Genomic DNA, 16709 nt, shown 5'->3' on the forward strand with positions numbered 1-16709 from the left:
CAGCAGAGAACCCAAGAACTTGTTTTATGAAAGGAAGGTTTGTCTCCTTCTTGAGACCCACACGGACACTCACAGTCTCCCTACTATAAACCTAGGCTGTTCCCCCTCCCCAGAGAACCACAAGCTCGCCTCTGCCTGTCACTCAGGGGCTGGAACAGATGTCTGTGTCTGCAGAACAAGGGAGTGATGCTACTTACGGTCATTGCTGAAGTCATCCACTAATATGATTTCCTGGATCAGGCTCATAGGGGTGCGGTTCAGTACACTGAGAGACGGAAAGGTGAAGAGCATCATGACTTCTCATGGCAAGTATACGTATTAGATGGAGTTTTAAGTATACACCATTGCACTTGAGGAATAAAAACTCAGAGCAGCCAAAGGGGTTGTCCAGGCCCATGGCTCCCCTGTGACCTCTGGCACGGAACTCTGCTTCGTCTCAGCAAATGCCACCACCGCCCACATGGCACCAAGACAAGCACAGGAGTCATCCTCAACAACCCTCCTTCTCCCCGAAACCCCACACCGAATCAGTGACCAAGACTGGCTGGTTCGAATTGAAAATGTCACTCAAATCACTTTCACTCTTATAGATGCTCCAGCCTCTTTAGTACCATTTATTACAGTAGCCGTGACCTGCCCAGGCCGTCCTCCTGCGGCCTCCAGAGAGAGCTTTCTGAAGCACAGATCGGACCTCTGATTGTGTGACTTTCCTCGCTGATGAAAATAAGTAATTTGACAAAACCCCCTCAGTGGCTCCCCATCTTTCCACCCCAAACCCTCAGCGTGCTCTTCAAAGCCTGTGACTATCTGGAGCCAGCCTGCTCACGCTATCTGGAGACATTCTGCCCATTCCTAACCCAGAACCTGTTCCCCTACTGCTGCCAGGCCTCGAAATGCCTGTCCTCTGCCACAAGGACCAGTTCAAATGTCACTTCCTCTCCAACAGCTTCCCCATCCACTTAGTGAGAATTAATTGCTTCCTCCTCTGGGATCCCTCAGCAGTTTGTATCAGAAGCTTCCTGCGGCTTTCATTGCTGCCTGACTCTGAGGGCTGATTTTGCTGGCCCTGGTCATATCCCCAGGGACAGGTCATATCCTTGTCGTTACCTCTGCACTGCCAGAGTCCAGCACATCCCCTTGGCCTATAACCTCCCTCTCCAGGGATATTTAGTGCCCGCCTACTATGTACTTGGCAGTGGGTGTGTGATGGGGAACGAAGGAGACATGAGCTCTGCCTTCCAGAAGCTTGTGGTCTAGCAGCTACTTACACAAGTTGTGTAATCGTGGGCTGGCTACTTGACTGTTCTGCGCAGTAAAGTAGCTCCATCTATAAAATGCGAATAATAGTAGTAGCTACTTCACAGGGCTGTTGGGAAAATTAAAGGGGAAAATGCATCTAAAGCATTTAGCAGGGTATGTGGCACGAAATGATGAAGCATGGTAGCAATTATTATTATCTTGTGCATGATGATGATTTTCTGAATTGACTTCATTTACTCTCCTGTGCTGTGGATCTATGTCCCCAGGGCAAGGCTGGATTTCAGAGTTCACTCTGGGTGTCAGCCCGATTGAAGGGCTGGATCCGGCTCCCCCTGAAGGCACCCAAACTGTGTGGTCTCTCAGAAACATTCCTTGGCCACTCTGACCACCGTGGGATGCCCAGAGCCACCCGTGTGTTGGGGAGAGGATTCAGATGGGTGCTGGCTGGGGCTCTGTGTGCGTCCCTCCTCTCAGGACCACTCTGAGCCCTGGTTCTGGTGAGCCACCTTACTAAGGAGGCAGCAGAGGCTCTACAGGAGCAGATCCTTGCCTGGAGCTACCTTTATTTATGAAGCCTTAATTCTCACCATGGCAACGGGTATCAGGCAGAGAGAGGAGCCCCAATACCAAACCTTGAGCCTGCTGTTGGGAGGTGGGAACCAGGAGGGGTAGGAGGTGGTGGGAAGAGAGACCCTCACCACCTCACCGTGATCCTTGGAGAGAAAACACAGGCAAACTCAACAACCAGCCAGCCGCTGATCAGAGAGGGAGGGGAGAGGGAGGCAGAAAGAAAGTGAAGAATACCCTCTAATGAGGTTTGATTACGGCAGCAGCTTCTGCATGCGATTCCCCAAATCCCTGCCGGCTCTTTGAAATTCAAGAGTTCTCTTCTGCGAACATCAAAAGGTAAATCGCGTGTGGCTCTGTGCTGGTTGAACTGAGAGATGATTAGCGAATAAAAAATGTCCAGAGTTTAAAAAAGAAAAATAGAAAAAAAGAAATCATCAGCAGTAAGTGCTAATTAGACCATTTCCTGGTAACACCTGGCTTGTTTTTGCTTCTCTAATCACAGCAATTGGAGTGATGGTGGGGGGCTTCTTAAAAGTGGCTCTGGGCTGGGAGGGCCCTGGCTGGGCAGGTGCTCTGGGCTCCTGGGGTGGCCGGTGAAGGAGAAAGGTCAGGGGGCCCTCCCTTCTGCACACCCCACCCCCATTCCCAGCACCCCACCCCTGGCTGCTCAGGTCCCCCTCCTTTGCTCTCATCACTTCTTGGCCAGCACGCCTCACCAGCCCCCTGGAGGGCAAAGCCAACCCTCCCTCCCCCAGGGCCCAGCTGAACATGTTTTCCCTGTTTCCGCCCCCGGGGCTGATCCATGCCCTTTCCATATGCAGCCTCAGCACAGGAGTGAGCTCACCTCCCTGGCATATCCAGGTCACATTGTGCCTGGGAATTATTCTATAACTGAGTCTCCTGCGCACAGCTCACACCTGTGCCGAGGATGGCTGTGCAGGCAGCGTCTACGCTTTCCGTTTTCTGCCTGCCACCCTCACGGTGGAGCCCACGTGGAGCACCCGAGAGGCGGTGGGCCTGCGCTGTGGGCAGCGTGGGAGGCCAGGCGGCCTCCACCGCCTACTAGCTGTGCGATCCTGAGCAAGACACCCGCCGCCTTGCTTTCCATCTGTAATTACATTTTCCTTGTAAGGGCAGGCGATATTAATACTTGACCTACTTCACAGGCTTTTGTGCGTACAAAATGAGGAAATGTATTTGAAATTGCTGTGTGAACTCCACGGTCTATACGCAGGCAGAGTTTATCAAACGCTCCATAAATACCAGTTGAATGAAGACCTAAGGCTGGTTGAGAAGTTGACTTGTCCTGGAGCAGACTGGCTTGGGTGGAGGCACTGAAGCTGTCCGTCATCCATTCATCGGCTGGAGAGCTTCAGTTCGTACAGAACCCTCAGCACCACGGCTTCCTCCACTGCATGGAAGGTGCTTAGCACTGTGCCTGGTGCACAGCCACTGCTCTTGGAATCAGTATTGATAATCACGAGAATGGTTCTGAAAGTGTGATCCCAGAGCCAGTAGCATCAACATCACCGGGGGGACTCCAGACTTACTGAGCTAGGATATCTGGGCCCTCCAGGAGATCCTGACACCTGCCCAAGTTTGAGGCTGCATCAGAACACTGCTGCTTACCCATCGGAGGTGCATCACCCGTGGTCACCTGCACAGGCTCAACTGGTACCAGGTATTGTTTCAAGGCCTTTACATACCTGAGCTCATTCGCTCTTCTTGCCAGCATGCAAAGTAGTTATTACCAGTAGTCCTTGTTTTGCAGAAAAGGAAACTGAGGCAGAGAGGTGAAGGAGCTTACCCAGGGTCACACAGTTGGTAGGGGCAGGGCAGCCAAATCTGACCCCAGAGTTCAATTTCTTAACCACCTTAACCTGAGAAATTGCTCCTCTAAATCTAGGACTTTACAAAAAAGGAATAGTGAGGAGACTGAGAATGTGCAGTATCAATTATGCAGGCTCCCGAATACCATGGGAGGCATAGAGCCAAAGGATGCCCCCAAAGGAATGGACAACCCTGGGGTTTCACGTATTCACAGGGATCCACTGAAACACCAAAGATAAAGCACTTTGCAGGGCTTTTTCTCTCTCTCCTTAAGTGAAAAAGTCCCCTAATTCACCTAGGTTGTGATTCTCTCTCACTGACCCCCTCACTCACCCCGTTGTGCCTCTGCCTGGCTCTGAGGGCCCCCATGTGGGCCTTTCCAGGCCCCAGCCCTCCAGCTAACTCAGGAGCTCAGAGGGTCAGAGGGCTTGGCAAGTGTGAAGTGTGAGCAGAGAGTGAAGGCCTGGCCAAGTGCTGGGTAGGAGGGAGGAGAGCAACAGTCCCCCCTCAGTTCACCGAGCATCTTTCCCTTCTAAGGGCCTGGCAGCAGAGCCATCAGATTTCTAAAACATTAAAGATGAAAGACCTTAGAGAAGATCCTTTCATCAATGGTGAAGCGACAGGAAATGCTTCTCATTCGGTCCCCCTCTCAGTAACTGGTGACTTATTTGTGTGACAGGGCAGGGAGTGGAAGGAGGTACAGAATCCCAAGGCAATGATACCTGGCCATGGAAGATTCTAGAAATAATCTTCCTTGCCCCCACCCCTAAAATTCACTTCCATCCAGCCTGCTGATGATGTAGACACACGTCTGTTCACTCATGGCTTTCAGGCCCCCATCCTGCTGTTTTTGTGCCTTAGCCTTGGGCCTGAGCCAGGGACCTGGCTTATATCGGACGCTTCTGAGAGCCAGGACACGGGTCCATGAGCTCTCTCAGCCTAATGCCCAGCAATCTGGTGTGGAGGCTGGCAATTCATGGGCACCTTCTGATGGGCCCCAAGCCCCTCTCAGAGTGCAGGGCACCAGGAAAGCAGAGACAGACCTCCAGGCCTGTGGACAGAGGTGCTGGGGCCACAGCTCTGGCTGCGCCCCACGTCCACACAGGAAGTCGGAAACCCTGGCCCCTGCGCTTCCTAGCCCATCGTGGCTCTTGTCCTCCATTCACCACGTGCACCCGAACTTCGGAGACTCTAACTGGGGCCCCAACTGAAGTGAGTTCTTTAGACTAAATATGTTAACATGTTAATATTATCATAAAGTATCATTATCACTATTATGAAGAGATGGAGCAGCTAGAAGAGGAGAACTATGTCTCAGAGCTGAAAGGATGAGTTTGAGGGCAGCAGCTGAAGTGCCCCCAAGAACACAGACATGGTGTTAGGGAAGCTTGGGGGGCCTGGGGCCTCCATATTATAATGCCCCCCAAATGTTTCTGAGACATTCCCAAGAGGAAGGTCTATTGTGGGAAATATGATAGAACTTGAGATATCTAATATACTTTTAACATCATCTTTACAGATGTGGTTAGTGACCTGCTCAAGGTCAGAAGGCTGGGAAGTGGTAGGGTAGGGACTTGACCCCAGGTCCTCAGACTCCGAGTCTGGTGCCCTTTAAGTACCCCTTAGCTCACTAGCTCTGCAGATACAGGGATGGCTAACATTGATCAAGTGCTTACTCTGGGCTGGCACAGATCTCAGTCCCCTGACAGTGTGTGTGTCAGCATGTGAGTGTGTGTGTGCGCGAGTATGTGTGAGTATATGCGTGTGTGTGTGTGTATTGAGGGGGACAGAGATACATGGCATCAGAACACTCCTTGAAAGAGGAGGAGTAGCCATCCTAGAAAGGAGCTTCTCTCAGATGCCACAGTGTCCTCATGGAAACATCTGGTGGACATGCTCACACACGACCTTGTGTGGTGGCGCTGTGGCTGGCACTTTGGAACCAGTACCTCTGCCACCATGTGCCTGCTCTGATGCTGGGGGTGGTGTACATACTCAGCCTCTCAGGGCCTCAGCTCCCTTGGCAGCTGTGAACTTAGAACTCATGTTCTAGATGCAGCCTACATGGAGGTTAAGGGCAGGGCTCCACTAGGCCCTCTACGACTCTCAGTGACCTTCTGCAAGCTCCCCAACACCTCAGGCCTCTGTCTTTCCCTATGAAAGAGATGATGTGAGGAAGACCGAGTGGATACATGTAGAGTGTATTGAACAGTGTGGCAGGTAGTTAGAAGCCTGATATTCTTATCACAAGGCCAGTCCCCACCGCAAGCAAACACGCCCTCATCAAGTGCTGGTCCTGGAGGGCTGAGTGACCAGGAAGGGTGTCTTACCTGCGGATGGTCCTGAGCAGGGTGGAGCGGGCCTCGTTGTGGAAGGTGATGATGATGCTGGTGGGAGGGAGGTCGCTACAGTACATCAGCATGGTGCATCTGGGAAAGAAAAGGCAGGAGACAACTAAGACCTGTGGGGGAAAAGCAGATATCAGGCGCTGGAACCACAGGCATCGTGGCGGTCACCAGCGTGGACAGATGCCTGGCACCCTCGTGCCTCACCCAGCCCTGAGGAGGGTAAGGAAGCTCCAAAAATGAATGACTGGTGCTCAACTTCCCACCACCTTTGGGGAACATGTGTTTGGAGTCAAGTTGTTGAGATATGGAACATAAATGTGTGATTTCTCGCATGCCCCAGTAGTACCCAATGGTCCCTAGTAGCAGCATAAACCCACCCCCAAATCTTGAGCTCTGCTCCCCAATCTATGCCCACCCCACTGGCAGAGGCTTCACACCCCACTATGCTGACCCTGACCACCTGCCCCACACACCAACATCTGGCAAGCTTAAAGAGGCAGAGCCTTCAAGCCCCGGCATAAACAATAAAACCCCCATCTTGAAAAAGCATTCATTTCCATGTGTCCAGGATCATTTTGTCTGACAATTACATCTGGGGTACTTTCAATTTAATACCTTGCTGCAAGTGAAAATTGTAGCCTTCAGCCTGAAAATTACTATAATAATGAAAATAAACCTGCCGAGGGAGGCTGGTGCCAACCAGGGGTCCCTGAGAAAGTGCGGCCTCTGTTTCTTGCTGTTTCGGGGGCTGTCCAATTACAGGGAGGGCTATTACACAAGGAAGTAAATAATAGAAGGTTGGTGAGTCCAACATTTCCTCTCTTCATATTCCAGTTTCTTCCTAGATTTTTAATCTGGGGTCCAGACACCCTAAGATGGACTTCAAGGGGACTGAGCCCTCTGAAATTGTTTGCTAAACTGTGTATGTGAATGCTCTTTTTCTCCCTCTGTGAAGATGGTTCACAGTTTTATGTAGATTCTCAAAGAAGTCTGTGGCCTAAAATACTTAAGAACCTCCTTCCTAGGCCAGTGGGCCTGACGTCCCTTTGGCCTCACTGATAATTCTGAACACTTTTTCCTATGAAAACAAAGACTGAATAAGAGAACTTATTCCACAAAAGGTGGGCTGTTCTGCTCAGGGCCAGAGCACAGGCTGGGCTTGGATGGTCCATAAGGAGCCAAAATTAGGAAAGAAAGGCCTCAGGGGAGGAGACAGTGGAAGAAGTCAGTCATGACCTTCAGGCCTTTCTGTGCTCGCCCCACAGAGACAAGGTCTCACCACATGCTGCTAGCTCCGCCTCCATTAAACGCCTATGGCTCTCCTGTGACAGCCTCCTGACCAGTCTTCCTGCCTCCAGTCCCTGCCCCCGCCAGTCATCTTCTGTCCCCCACACAGCTCTGCCCAGGCCTTCCTTTGGCTTGCAGCCCTCCTGTGGCTCCTGATGTACAAAGTCCAAACTCCCTACCACAGCCTTCAAGATCTTTCATAATTGCTCCTTAATATACTTCCTTAACTCTCTGCCACGGCTCACACTATTACTTCGGCATGAAACAATATCCTTCCTCCTTTCTCTGCCTGATGAGCTCCTACTCATCCTTCAAGACCCAGAGCAAATGTCCCCTCCGCAATGAAGGTATTCCATACTCTCCCAGATAGGTAATGGCCTGTCCTTTGTGCTCCCATAACTGTGTGTGTGTGTGTGTGTGTGTGTGTGTGTGTGTGTGTGTATCTTCTAGTACTTCTCAAGATGGTCTCCCCCACTTGACTATGAGTTCCTCTAGGGAAGGACCCATGTCCATCTCCTTTGCTCTAGGATAGAAATAAAGTATACCAGATGCCTATTCACAGAGAAAGGGAGAAAGAAATTCAGGAAATGCATTCCTAGGTCTTAGCCTTTTATGGTTTTAAAAGGTATGGTAGGTAGCCAGCCTCCCAGATGGCTTACAGTGATTCTCACCTACTGATCCTCAAGCCCTATGTAGCTCTGTCCCTCACTGAATCAGGGCTAGCTTATATGACCAACAGTATATAATGGAAGTGACAGAGTGTGACTTCCAAGGCTAAGTCATAAAAGCACTGCAGGCTGTCTTGCCCACTCAGAGGGGAGCCAGCTGCCATGCCATGAGGATATGCAAGTAGCCCCGTGGAGAGATGTCCATGTACAGAGGAACTGAGGCCCGCAGCTGACACCAGGTTGCCCACCATATGAATGAGCCGGGCCAGGAGTCTGCCAGCTCCGGTCAAGCCCCCAGATGACAGCGGCTCAAGTGGCTCCAAGCCAGACCCACTCAGCCAAGATGCTCCGAATTCCCAACCCACAGTGATTCCTATTATTTTAAGCCACTAAGTTCTGGGGGCAATTAGATAACCATCATAGAAAGGGAAAGGAAAGTATCTTGAAATGGCCACAAGGAGACGAGGCCTTGCTCTTACCTATCTTCGGACACAGACCTGAGTCTAAGTTGGCAGCAGTGGGGAGGGAGAAGGGAGGTGGCTTGTCAAGGTGGACTTGGGAGGACCCCTTGGCTGGTGTGCTGCAGGGCTCATGAGGACATGGACAGGCCTGGAGAGAGGGGCTGGTGGCAATGCACATGGTCAGTACCTTTCCAGAAAGGTAATAAAGCTGAGAACTTAGCAGAACCTCTTTGCCTCCATCAGAGATGGAGAGAAAAAGGAGACCAAGCAGAGTGACTCAAGCCTAGCGATGGCTTCCCCTCCACACCTCGGGGGGTGACAGGATCCCCCCAACCCCCAGCTTTTGTGATATAAGTTATTCAGGGGCAAGTTGGTGCGGGAGGGTGGTACTGGGACTTAATCATTTAGAGAGCTTTTGGGGATAGGGGCCACTTTTCCTGCCTTGAGGCCTCCAGCTGGGAGACAGGCATATCAACCCTGTGACGCAGCAGCATGCACACCCATGGGGCCGGGAGAGCAGACGGGTGGGCATGACTCTGCCTGGGGTGGTGCAGAAGGCTTCCTGGAGGAGGAGGAGCTGGATCTCACAGGGTGAGGTGGAGGTGGACAGATGGAGAATGGGGTACGGTGTTTTAGTCACAGCACAGTTCTGGACCCACAGGCTGAGTGCAAGTGAGGCAGCTCATGGTACATCGGCCCCAAGGTCCGGACACCACTGACCAGCTGTGGGACGGTGGGCAGACCACCCGCCTCTCCAGGCTGCTGCGTGCTCATCGGTAAGACAGGGCTCCCCTGCTAAAGGTTCTCACGAGTCAGCAGTCAAAAGCTTTGATTTGGGCTGGCATTCAATAGCATGGTTGATTTGAATGGAACTGTCACAAATATTCTGTAACTGAGGCTCAACTGTGTGGCTGGACATCCACATTACTTTTCTAAGCCTCGGTTTCTTCATCGAGAAAGTGGAGACAATTTTTAACTTATAGATTCCCCCCACCTAGATTATTAATAGATGGTTGGCAAACAGTAACTCATTATTTTTAACATCAAGGTCAAATCTGCAGACTCCTCCTCCACGGGGTGGAGCCAGATCTTGCATGGCTGGCAAGGTGTCCTGGGTGAGTGGTCTGGCCAGTGCAACAGTGGGTGAGGGGTGCTGAGACCTCACAGGGTGAGGAGAGAGCAAAGGAGGCAGCATCAATGTCAGAGAAAGGAACCTGCGCTGTGATGTCCATTTGAATCCTGGATGTGCCGGGCACTGGCTGTGTGTCCTTGGGCATGTCATTTACTTTCTCTGAGCCTCAATGTTGTCACCTATAAAATGTGGACAAATACCACCCTCCAGGCTTGTTCTGAAGACTGCAGATATTGCAGGCGGAACACCTGGTGTTTTGCAGATGCTGAGTAAAAGGCAGCAAGAGTTATTATCACCACTGAGGCTGATCCCGCCTCCATGCAATGTTCAGAACTTCTGAATTAGAGCCATGGACTCACAGTTCAGAAGAGGAAGGGGCTCTGGAGATGGCCCAGTCCAGTCTCCTAAACCGAGTAGAAATCTGTGGCATAACAGACACGGGCTGTGCTCCTGGGTCAGCCCCCTCCAGCTTCCTGTGCCCAGATGATGGGGCTCTTCCCCAGGCTGGGCAGGAGTCCCGTAAGCGCCTCGAGTATGCACAGGCTTTGGGAGGGCATGCAGCAGGGTGGTGCCTCAGACCTCAAAGGTACAGGCATCCTGGCTCATGGGACTTGGTGCTATTTGCCTTCTGCCCCTGCTCACAGCTCACGGTACCTGGAATCATCTTTTGTCTCATCTGACCGTCATGACAGCCTCTGAGAACTTTTACTCCACAGATGAAGACACCAGAGGCTCAGAATCTCGCTCAAGGTCACACACCTGCAGAGTGACTGAGATGAGCTAAACCCAGGTCCCTAGTATCCCACTGTGAACTCACCCTGGTTAAGGCACAGGAGCTAGAGGGGGTGGTGCTGGGTGGGGCCCACTGGCCTGAGCCCTGTGCACAAGCCACCTGCCCTCCAAGGCCCAGGGTGGGCGACAGCCCTGCCTAGAGACAAGCAATGGACACTGGCAGCAACAAAGCCAAGGGCTGAGAAAAATCCTTAACACTGGATGTAGTGAGGAGCGCCGGCTTTCTGTGAGAGCAATCTAAAAGATTAATCAAACAGCCAGATCTATTAGGGACACGAGGGGAATGGAAAAGGCTGCCAACACTGAGATCCGGCGCCAGCAGACGGACCACAGAGCATGTTTATAATTTATTAAGGACTCAGGAGTGTTACAGGAGAGAAGGGCCAGTGAGCAGGAAAGATCTGCATGGGGGTGGAACCAGGAGGAAGGGCAGGACCACCGCTGTGTTGAGAGACAGATGCCAGCCCCGGGCTGCCGTCCGACTGCCACAGAAGCTCCTGAATAATGCACGTTCCTCTGGGCTGATTTTCCACCTGTGGTTTCTTTTTTCCCTTTAAAGAAAGACACTACTAAGATTTTTGATTTTCCTAAGTTCAGCTGGGTCTCAAAGTGCTTCCTGAACCACCAACTCCTTGAGTGTTCAGTGCCACTTACTGGGGGAGGTTGCTCCCAAGAGAGGGCTCTGAGATGCTGACCCTTGGCCCTGGGCTGGAGCTCCTCCCTCTTCAGTCTCTTTCCATCTCTCCACCAGCCAGTCACTGCTCCCCTGCCCACCCCCGCCCCGCCCCTGCGCCTCAACATGTGCCAACTCAGGCATGTCAGAAACTCACTTAGCAAGGATCAGTCTGTTATCACAGAAATGTAATGCTGCGCACATGCCTTTCATTTTATTGCACAAGCTCATTAAACTGGCAGCAACCCGTAAACAGTGTTATGATGATCACCAGCCCCACTTTCTCAATGGGCAGCAGGGCCCCTGGTGGCCTGTGGTGCGCCTGCTGGGGCGAGGACCCAGATCCTCTGACTCCCGGACAAAGCCTTCCTCCTACACCACGCTGCCCTCAGGGAAGAAAAGACATGGTCATAAAGTATAAACATTCAGGATTTTATTCTTAAGCATAAAATCAGGAGGGAGTGACGGGGAGGCAGCCTCAGTGACTATGAAGGAGAAAGGAGAGCTTAATTCTTATTACTACAATGTCTACACAAAGCAAAGGCGCTCTGGCTCCTCGAGAGCTGAGAATAACCCCGAGTCTGAGAAGACAAACTCTTGAAGGGGTTCTGGATCCCAGAGGGGAGACTGATAAAGGGGAAAGGTCACACAAAGATCATGCAGCATGGTGTAAAGAAACCCAGAGGCCCAAGGTGGGACACACTGGCTCTAACCTTCACCACTGGGAGCCTGGCAGTGACTTCACTTCTCTAAGCCTTCGCCCCTGATTTACGGAGGTGAAAATATCCACCTCAGGGGATGCTTTTAAACTACTCCAGTGATCCCTACGTCCAGGCACTGTATTGAGCACCTTTGAATGCTCCCAATACCCCTATGAGGGGCTCCTGTTTAATGGATTTACTCATGAAAACACTGAGGTATAGGGAAGTTAAGTCACTCATTGCAGCTAGTGACCCCCGGCCTGCTGGATGTCCTGTCACCATGCCACCACCACATCTCCATGCCAGCAATGTTCCAAGCACCCAGCTGTTACTCAGGCCCACTCTGTGCCTTGCCCACCATGTGGACCCACATACCCACACTCAAATCACCACCCCAACAGCAGTTTCTACTGAGCTCTGGAATCCAGCAGTTGCAGTGACCTGCCCAGAAGGGAGGGACAGGCTGCCACCCCTGACTAGTAATGGGGAGTTAGGGAAACTGCAGGCTGGGTGGCCAGAGGGACATGCTAACAGGGGCCCCTACTTGTTGCCCAGATGGAGCCAGGAAAGGTGAGTGGAGGTGTGATTTCCATGAGGCCCCTTTCTAGGGGTGGTAGCAAACATCTGCTCCTAAACAGAAAGCTGTGGTTTGTCCCTCCAATTCCTGGAGGTACAGTGCACACTCCAGAGCCCAGCCTCAGGCAGAGGACATGAATGGGTTACCTTTTTCACAGGTTCCACTTCCCGAACTCCCTGGCCACAAAGGCCAAAGGAAGCACAAACTCAAAATATAAAGGGGGTCATTTCCTGGGAGAACATGGGAGAGACAATCTATAGATTCCCAGATGCAGGGGGCAGGGTACATCTCCCTCCCTCCCCCACTTCTGCCTGTCTCCCTATGTCATTGCTCTAGCCCTGAAGAAGCCTCATGGAGATCATCATCTCCTCCTCTCATTTCCCCTGCCACCAAAACTGATGTGTGAGGAAGAAAGGATGCTTGGCCCAGTGACCTTTGCAGAATGTCAGTTCCCTGAGGACAGGGACAGGGAACGGCTGCCAGCTTTTAGAATCGATTTAGTTCCTGTTGCTGAGAACACCAATGCATCCCCAGCTCAGTTTTGTGTAAGGAAGCCTGTTCTCAACTATAGGGAAAAGGGAGACGGCCGCAAATTATAAAATGTCACATCTGTGACTGGCCTCTAGGTTCAAACTCAACTCTTTAGAAGAGTAGAAACACAAGCAGTCTAAAATGTGACAACTGTAAAGCCACAAATTCCTTTTAATTTCATTTCATGGGTAACACTGATACACCATAAAGCATGAAATTTTTATTTCATGTCAATTTCCCTGGGATTTCACATGCAGATTAATTTGTTTGTCCTCATAAACATATACTGTTCCTGTTTCTTGCTTCAATAGCCACCTTTACTTCATATTACAGAAATCCTCCAGCTCATAAAAGACACTTAAAATAATAGTGAAATCTGCTATTCCACGACACTGCTGCATTTTGAATTGTTGAGCATGTTATTAAACTCCAGGGTACTGGGAGGGTTTAAGTGGGACAGGGCAGGAAAGTGAACTGCACAGGAAGCTGGTTGGGCATTGTGATGGGCACCTGATGGTCCCCTATCCCTACCTCCCTGTGTGATCTCCTCCCAGTGAGTGTGAGCTGAACCTGGAGACTTGCTTCCAAGGAACAGAATACAGCTACAGTGATGGGGTATCACTTTTGTGATTAGGTTACTAAAGACTATGACTTCTGTCTTTTTGGCATGCATGCCTTGGTGAACCCCACTGGGGAATCCCACATGGCAAGGACCTGAGAGTGATCTCCAGTCAACAGCCTCAGAGGAACTAAATCTTGCCAACATCAACGTGAGGGCACTTGGAGGAGCACCTACCCCAGTCATGCCCTGAGGTGCAGGTGCCTATAGCCCTGGCCACCACCTTGATTATGACTGTGAGAGACCCTGAAAGAAAGAACCCATCTGGACCATTCCTGAATTCCTGTGAGATGATAAACATAATTATTGGTTTAGGCCATTACGTTTTGGAGGAATTTGTTATGCGGCAATAGACAATAAATACACACAACCTCAGCTACCAAAAACAAAACAAAGCAACAGCAAGTCCACATGGTTTGTCACTCGCCTGGGATCAAAGGTAAATTCTCTTGGGTACTTGGTGGAAGAGCTATGCAACTGCATCATGACTCTCCCCACACGGGGCTCCCAGAGTCCCCAGAGGACCTTCATTCATGCCTGGTGGCCTCCACTTCACAAGGCGATACTAGGTATGGGATGCCTTGGGGCCCCTACATCCAAAGGGAAGTTCTTTGTTTGTTCCAATCTTTATAGATTCAACTCCCTTATGGGTTCCCAATACGAACCACAATACATAGAAAATTGCTGAATGACCGTCTTCTCACTTCTCCATGGGTGGTACCTTTCCACATGTGTAGAGGAGAAGCTAATTCATTTCAGACAGTGGACATCCTAGGGCTTTAAGGCTTAAGGATCTTGCAGAAGTCTTCATACAAAAAAGAATGTAAAATGTCTCAGTAAATTTTTTACATTGCATATATGTCAAAACAGTACTATTTGGGTGTACTGAACTGAATAAAATATATTATTAAAATTCACTTATTTCTCTTACTTTTAACAGTGTGACTACTAGAAAATTTTAAATTACATGTGAGGCTCACATTAATTTCTATCAGACACTGTTGTCCTAGGTCACTCCTGAACCTTAGCTTGTATATAATCCAATTTAACATTTCAACATTATTGTTAGACATTGGTTTTTAGATGTTGGCTTCTTTCGTATCAATAAAATAAAAATTAAAAGTTATAGAGATCACTGCTTGCAACATTTTACTCTACAGGAAAGAATATATTATAAAAATCCCATCATCTAGTACCATCATTATTTCATAAAAGAAAGGGTAATTAAACACCAGAAGAGGCTACAATCTCAGAATAATTGAAAACCCTTTAAATAGTAAAATTTAACTTTAAGAAAACCTCTATCGTAGTCCTCCCCTCACCCCCAACTCCATGGATCACATCAGCATTAATGCATCAACTGGCATCTAGGGTTTGTTCTGCTACATTGAGATGAGTCTGACCACCCTCTGCAGACACCATGGGTACTGAGCCCACATGACAGGCCACCTCCACTCTGCTCTGGAACCAGCAGCCCCAGCTCTGTCCTTGGTGCTGCCGGTGCTAACAGGTATGTGCGGTTTTTCTAATCTCTGGTCCTCTATCTCCTCAGGCTCTTCTGCCACCCATGTTATCAACTGCAATCTGGCCTCTCTTCTGACTTGCAGAATGCAGACGCCTTTAGCTGCATTGAGACCTCCTAGAAATGACCATTGCTCCAGTCTGCACCAGGGCCCCTTTGTTTTTCCAGACAGCTAACTTTGGTATTTTATGTTGACCAGCCCCTTTAGGGTGACGCTGAGGTTTGGTGAAAACTGTGGAGGCGACAGCTCCTTCTCTCCAGGAAGATCAGCTGCCCTTGGGAGGCTGCAAAGAGGCTTTTCTGGGGATGCCACCAGAACCGTGCTTGGTGGCACCAAGCACCACCCAGATGGCAGCTGTGTGCACGTGTACGCGTGCGTACGCACAGGGGAGAGTGTTCTCAAAAGGCAAATGCTGCGTCTAGCTGGGCTCCAAGTGTGGAGGTGGGCCAAGGCTTATTTTTGAAATGTTTCCCGAATAAGATTCCTCAGTGTCTGAGATGAGAGCTCCTTCAAGTCTTATTTTAGCCCTGCCTGAATAATATTCCACAGTCATAATAATAGATAACCTTTACTGAACCCTCGCTACGTCTCAGGCATTCCCTAAGAGCGTTAAATCTGCCGTCTTTCTCTGCAGTAGGCACTGCGATTCCTCCTCTCCTGCTGAGAAGGAGACCGTGAGGTCAGTCAGTGAGCAGCAGAGCCGCAGTGTAAATCCAGATGGCCTGGCCCCAGCTCTGTGCTCTCACACGTTCCACTAGAAGGACCTCTGATGGGCATCTGCCTCACCAGCTCTCAAACCTTTCTTTCATACTGACCTTTCTCTCCATATTTGGTCTGGAAGGCCTCATGCTGGAAGGTTCTGGAAAGATGGCAAATCAGGAATCTGGGCTATCCATCACCTGCTAAAGAATGATGTCTCCCCTTGACGGTCCCTGAGCTAATTCCTGATATTTTTCAGACCGTCCAGCTAAAGAATTAGAGAAGACTCATTCCCTCCTTTTCCCTAATGGGTGATAAGTACCTCAAGCTGAAGCTGCTGAGATAAGCCTTGTAGACCAGTGACTCCATCACTCCCTTTCAGTCTCTCTTCCATCAGGCCAACACCCTTGGCCCGCCGACTGTAACCGCCTCCTGACTGTTCTTCCCTCCTGCAGACCCTCCCCTCCATCTCACCCCTCCCCATTTTCCACACTGATCTTCATAATACACCGCTTCGCACACATAGAACTATCCTCGGTGGTTACCTGGAGCTACACCTTGACCGCATCTCAAGGCCCCACTCTCAGGTTAACCCTCCAGCCCTGCCGCATGGTTCCCAGGCCACTCACCCCTCTCGTTCCTGCCCTAAGACACAGCCTCCACGCGCCTCCCTTCCTGCCCTCTTCCTTTCCAGGGCTGCCTCGGTTTTCACTGCTGTGCAAAGTCTGGCTCAAGTCAGCTTCTCACAAGTGGGCTGCCTGGGGTTACACCCCTTTCCGCGTCACTGTGCTCTCTACCCTGTGGGTAGGGGCCACTTTTCAACTTTAAGTTCCTCTGGGCAAGTTACTCAACCGACTGGAGTCAATTTCCTCGTCTGTAAAACCAGGATCACAGCAAAGCCGTTGTGAGGCTTAACCGAGAGAACATATATAAGGTGCCTAGCACATGTCAGGGGATAGTTTGATCAATAAAGTTGGCTGATTATGGTCTTGGATTTATGTGCTAACACAGAGAATTCTTGGTTGAGTGAAGGGAGTT

At 50.4% G+C, this 16709-nt stretch overlaps 1 protein-coding gene across 1 annotated transcript in view; it reads right to left on the reverse strand.

Annotated features, from left to right (window-relative positions):
- Positions 1–16709, reverse strand: part of GALNT14 (polypeptide N-acetylgalactosaminyltransferase 14) — a 157279-nt gene that overhangs the window by 30324 nt on the left and 110246 nt on the right. The window contains exons 3-4 of the mRNA XM_016219015.2: positions 5991–6089; positions 198–265 (exon numbers count right to left, since the gene is read on the reverse strand). Coding sequence (XP_016074501.1) covers positions 198–265; positions 5991–6089 — 167 coding nt within the window. The remainder of the gene's footprint in view (positions 1–197; positions 266–5990; positions 6090–16709) is intronic.

Source organism: Miniopterus natalensis, chromosome 13 (assembly GCF_054644295.1).
Source record: "Miniopterus natalensis isolate mMinNat1 chromosome 13, mMinNat1.hap1, whole genome shotgun sequence".
In the NCBI taxonomy this organism is placed as follows: Eukaryota; Metazoa; Chordata; class Mammalia; order Chiroptera; family Miniopteridae; genus Miniopterus; species Miniopterus natalensis.